The following is a 6,031-nucleotide window of genomic DNA, read 5'->3' as shown; positions in this document are numbered from 1 at the left end:
TGTAGCAAATTGGGACTCAATCAGATGAGTCAAATTTATTTTAGAATGGTATAGTGAGAAATTTCTTAGGCGGAGGGGCCATTTTGGCACATTTATCCAAAAATGTCACCAAACTGTGCCAAATGTGTTTTTTACATCAATACTGGGGTTTTGTTAAAGTTACGAGGTCATGTGGCAGCTGGACCCACCGGTGGGTCCGTAGGGTTCTAGGGGTTAAAGTAACTAAATATGATTAAGTAAATGCCAAAAATGGTTGCATTATTTTTTTCAGTGGAAGACACATTCTTACTAGTATTAGGATGTTGAAAAAAAACCCCAAGTCTAATACTTTTTCTGATTTACTTAATTATATGTTTGATAGATTTTATGTACTGCCATATAAAAATTTTTACTCCTTGATAACTGGTGCCCCCCCATCTGGATACCCATTGCAAAACTTTATTGAAGCGCCTCTGGGGTAGAGAAACAGCCTGGAATACTGGATCAATCAAAGCCAGATCTGGATGCTTGGTGCACCTGCTCAGAAACAAACACCGCCTTCTCCCAAAGCCAATTTAACCCCGTGCGTAAAATCCTTGGTGCGTCAGGTGCCTTATTTCCTTAATGCAAATGCCCCGCTCAGTGAGTGCTCCTACACCTCCTCCTGGTGTCCTGCCCTCAAGACGGACCGGTAGCCGCTTCTGCTCCTTTAAGGCAATGAGGAATTAAAGCGCCTGCAGGGGCAGGGGGAGAGGGTTATTCTGTGTAATACTCAGAGAGTCTGTGAGGCTGCGATTAGAGAACGACAGCGGGAAGATGCGCTTGCCCGCTCCTTGCTGGACGCAAAGAAGCCATGAAGATGATCTGACTTTGGAGTCTGACAAAAAACAGGGTCTTTTCCATCCTCGCATCCTCTCTCCACTTTTTTGCTTTATTCTTCTTTTAGTTGGATCCTATTTAATTGTCTAAAAGTATCTTTTCTCCAAGGATGACTTAATTATTTTTTGTTAAAATTAGATAATCAAAGCTTTGTTTTCTTTTTTTTTTAGGATTTGTTTTGGAGATTTAGTTTATGGCTAATTTGGGAAATTATCTTGGCACCAGGACCCGGCTCTGACTCAGCATCACACACACCTGGGTTTTACCACTTCAGCATCCCCTTTGAATAACAGGGAGAAGCAGCAAGACGCGGAGCACAAGAGGAGAGTCTGCGCGCAGCGCTCTCCCCAAGACAATCACAGAGCCTCATTTTGTCCGAGCGCAGAAAAATAAAAGCAAAGACACAGGTTAGCGAAGGGGAATTAAAGTAGAAAGGACATTTTTTACTCATTTGTGCGTAAAGCAAGTAAAGAGACTCGGACTGGCTCGCATCAAGACACACGCAAATGTTTAACCTTACACCAGGCGCACTGAAGAGAAACCCAGGGAGGCACCGGTCGGAGGAAGACGAGAAAGCATAGCTTTGGGGGGATTGAACGGAGCAGGGCATGTGGATATTGGCTTTTATCTTCCTCCAGAGCATCTTAAATGGTAAGTTTTTAACCTGACACACAAATGTACCTTCTGTAAAAAGAAAGCAACAATAATAAAGATAAAAAAAAAAAAATACATAAAAAACTAATTAATTTTAGACTGCCAAATGACTGAAGGGGGAAGAACAGAAGGTCACCTGTGACCCACATGAAATGGATTTTTTTACGGTTGTCAGAAGGTTTGACTCCCCTGATGGAGAGGGAGAGGGACGGGCGAGGCTTGAACTGACAAATCCCTCAAGATCTTATGCAAAAATAAACATTTCTGGCCTTTATAGGTGCATCCTGTGCCAAAGAAAACCATAGTAATGTTTGCTTGGTTTCATGGCATAGATAGAAAAAAACAATGCATGAAGAATTTTGGATTTTTATTAAAAGTTTTTAATTAATTTGACAAAAAATGAATGCCTTTTTTAAACGTTAAAGTCACCTGTCATGCTCTCAGCTTTTCATACTTTGAATGTGGCCCTTAGTAATAAGTGACGTCTGTATTATAATGAACATTTGATTTAACCCTTTCCCCCTCCCCCACTGTGAACATTATTTTCAAGTTCATGTTGACTTAAATGAATGAAAAGGTGTTCAAATTGCACATTTCCAGTCATTGGGAACATGCACATCCTCCATTAAGACTAAATTTAATCCATTTATTTATCCCAATCCATTTTTCCACAATTATTTTTGCTAGATATATGATTGATTTTGATAATCCTGAAAATGTGGTTTACATGTGTAGGTTGAGAATCAACAAGAAAATGCATTTCATTTAGCAATACATAAAAACAATGCTAGAATAGGTTACACCAAAACAGATGTTTGAAACACATTTTACTTTTCATGTGCTAATTTTGCATTTTTGTGCATCACAGCCTTCTGTTGTTACCATGCTCAGAATTTTTCTGCACCCATATAGGGTATCCATAATCAATAGTGGAAAATTGATACAGTTTATTGCATTCACTTACTGACCAGAGTGGCTTCTACAGGGAGGGATTATGGCTGCCTGGGTGTGTACGAGAACAAGGAGAAGGCAAAGGGAGTGTTAGCTGAAGGAGAGGGGAGAAGGGAAAGAAAATGGAAACACGTCCGTAAGAAAACACACCAGGGCGACATGTTGGGGTCCGTTCATACCGAAAGAGAACCAACCAACGATTGGTGTAGCTTTGCTTATATAAAACAAACAACAGAATAAAATGAAAACATTAATTTTTCTTGAAAATTGTCAAATGAAGGTTTACAGGTATGAATACGTTTAACTGCATTCGGGGGCTGTGCCCCCCCCACCAACCTTAAAATGGATTTCCCCCTCTAGCCGGAATGATAAAATACAGCTTCGAAATTGATTTTTGTTTCTGTCGACTATCTTTTTTTTTTTTTTGCGGAGCCAAGGCAGCCCTCGGTCAGCGCTGTTTATTGACACAGACTCGATATAAAATGGTATCTCCCTCAGCCCAGCTTGTACTGAAACTCATAAAGGAACAATAAGGAATCCTCATTAATCATAATCATATGACTCTGACATTAGATCAACCACCACGCAAGGTTGTGTCCATTTATTGCATAAGGGATTATTGAGGAGGCCTGTGGCAAATAACTGATAGGGATTAAGCCGCAGACGGCGTTCAGTGGCAGACGTCGTACCTTTCCAGTGCTAATGTCCGTTAAGATATTGTGTCATGCACGTTTCCATCCATAGCTTTTCCTGGATTTCTTCATCACTGTAGCAAATGCTGTCTGTAAGACTTTGTCCTCTGTGGCTGGATGTTTTGTTGATTATCATGAGAATGAGGTGTTTATCGGCTGAGCAGTCGTTGTCAGAATGAATGAATGACCTTGTAGATTGAAGCCAGCACTGAGATTGAATTCCAGACAATTCTTGCCGTTTCCTAGTTGGGCCTGCTCTCGCTGGCCTGTCTCTATGGTAACCTCTGTGTAATGGGCGTTGGGAGCTTTGTCCTAAGCCCCCCCACCCACCCCCAACCAATTCTTTAATTACAAAACAGTGTAAGAACTTATGTATTGTTGTGTGTTTGGTGATGCTTGTTTGAGTCATCATTTAGTCAGTGCATGATTGAATTGGAGCTATTAGCAAGTTATGTACTATTACTTCTATTAACTATGGCTATTTGCTAGTAACTATTATTACCCTGACGTACGCAAACAGTCTGCAAGTCTATGAATCACAGCAGAGACTGTTGCATTAGGTGTGTCAGATAGGAAAACAGGTTGATCTCCCACTTTTCAATGACAAACACGTAATTTGTGATACACATTGTTCAAAGGAAAGTAATTTTATGCTGTCCTTCAAAAACAATAATACATTGAATGCGCCATTGTAAACGCTCTGTAAGTGAGCCACTGTTTTTTTTTTTAAAGCACACAAACATAATATTTTTTCTGACAAAACTTTTCAATACATTTACATTACGTGTCAATTATAATACATACATATTTTAAAATACAGCTGCTTTTTCAAATGAAAACATTTTTTGTTTCCTTTGCCTGAACCTCAGTAGCCCCAGTAGAGAAGGCCAACACCCCTTGTTTCTTTCTTACAATAGATTTAAAATAGAGAAAATAGTCTATTATAATGAATAATGGTGGATATGAAGACATGTTTAGATGTTTGTTTTGTACTAGAAACAAGAAATATTTCTATATTGAAAATATGAGATTACCGACCAGAGAATCTCTAGAAGTTATCTAAGAAGAGTAGGTTCATTTCTACAAAAAAATACATTTTTTTTTGTACCAACCATCATTTCCAACCAGAACTGCTACACTCAAACACGTTATATTTTCTGAATTGCCATCATTACACAAAGAGAATGCATATCAACAGGATATGTACATTTCTTTTGAGTAAAAAAAAAAACAGGCAGATGTATAGGAAGGACACAGCTTGTGTTACAAGGACAACTTGGTGAGTTATCTTCAAAAGAGTCACTGCTGCTGTGTGAAAGCACAACAAAGATGGGAATTTCTCGATTGCACGTAATTTCCTTTCTGATGATGCCTAGATATTGTCTTGTCAGTGCACATACTGTCCAGCTTAAATGTACAGCGACAATTCAGATAAAAGAGACTTTTGTTGTTTCTCTGAAACGGTAGACATATGCGAATATATCTAGATTTATATAACTATTCTTTTACTTCTCTGCTTTCAAAATAAATGCATAATTTCATGTTTCTACTCCAATATTTCAAGATGAAAACACTTGGCTATGACTAAAAGTCTTTAGTTTGTTGAGTTTTAATTGATTATGTTGAATATTACAAAACATTTATGAGGGCAAAACTGCTTTATCTTAAAATGGTCTGAATGTAGATGCATTTCCCACTATATGATATTTATAAAGTTAACATTGACTTATATCTAAATGAGGTCTATGTAGGGTCCGGACATTAAAATTAGGTCTACTGCACAATGAGTGGGTAGGGTAGTAATACAGATAGCATGTGCCCTGCTATCTGAAAACTAACTCTGCTAGAAATAATAAATTCACTACAGTTATGTTTTTGTTCCAGTGTTTAACCATCATTAACCACTTAATATTGTTGCTTATTGTTCAGAGCAGAATTAGTCATGTCAACATCCCAACTGGTTTAACCAATGCTTGAGTATATTCTTGCATTAACCTCTTAGTTTCATAGCCTGATAAAAGTACTTATACGAATCTTTAATAACAGAACCATATGAGGTACTTACGCCAAATCAATAAACTGCAATGATTCATGAATAATGCAGCAACCATCAGAGCAGAGGAAAGAGCTTGATACCAAACTTAAGCAACTTCAGGGAATCTCTACACATGCTAAATACTTTGTTATTTCATATATAAGGAACATGTGAAATGAAATGATAATTTTTGGATTTGATCTCCAAGAAATTATGGTTAAATGATCTTAAAAAAGTACACCACAATGTTTTATCAAAAATGAATTTAAAAAATGTACATATTGCAAAATGCATGAATAAAGGCACAGGTATCAGGTAACTAAAATGTTATAAAAGAAATGTCTGATTTTATACATTTCAATCAAAAAAACTCTGAATATTTTCCCTAATTCTCAATTACCACAAAATTGATTATTAATCCTGCAATTTGAATATTATATCCATCTATTGTTGTTTATGTTAATATATAGAAAGAAAAAAATCTAAACACCAAACAATTGCTCTGTTTGAAAACCTAGGACGCTTCCTTAGACGGCCAGATTCGAAGTATGATTACGTCATAGCGCGGCGCCGAGGTCTGGTCGGATTCCAAGAGTCCTTGTTATGCGGCCTTAAAATGCGTCCTTCTTTTTGCCTGATTTGAAGGACGGGTCCGGTGTATCCTCGGTATCCTTGGTTTACCCAGGATTCATTGCGAGACCAAGCAAGCCGTGATCAGAGGAAAGATTACTTGGCGCCGAACAGTGGGGAAAATGGGAAGCTCAGTTTAATATAACACAAGTCAGTGAATAATTCCGTCTGAGATGAATGAAAATAGTTGTTTTAATGGTTATTGAGTCAG

General features: G+C 37.8%; 1 protein-coding gene across 1 annotated transcript in view; it reads left to right on the top strand.

Moving 5' to 3' along the window:
• Window positions 1–632: 632 nt before the first annotated feature.
• The window catches only part of LOC107096724 (Down syndrome cell adhesion molecule homolog), a 140,596-nt gene continuing 135,197 nt past the window's right edge, over window positions 633–6,031 (top strand). The window contains exon 1 of the mRNA XM_015393506.1: window positions 633–1,509. Coding sequence (XP_015248992.1) covers window positions 1,467–1,509 — 43 coding nt within the window. The 5' untranslated portion in view covers window positions 633–1,466. The remainder of the gene's footprint in view (window positions 1,510–6,031) is intronic.

This window comes from Cyprinodon variegatus, unplaced genomic scaffold (genome assembly GCF_000732505.1).
Source record: "Cyprinodon variegatus isolate N-32 unplaced genomic scaffold, C_variegatus-1.0 Scaffold24, whole genome shotgun sequence".
NCBI classification, from domain to species: domain Eukaryota; kingdom Metazoa; phylum Chordata; class Actinopteri; order Cyprinodontiformes; family Cyprinodontidae; genus Cyprinodon; species Cyprinodon variegatus.
This window is presented reverse-complemented; position numbering and strand designations above follow the sequence as displayed.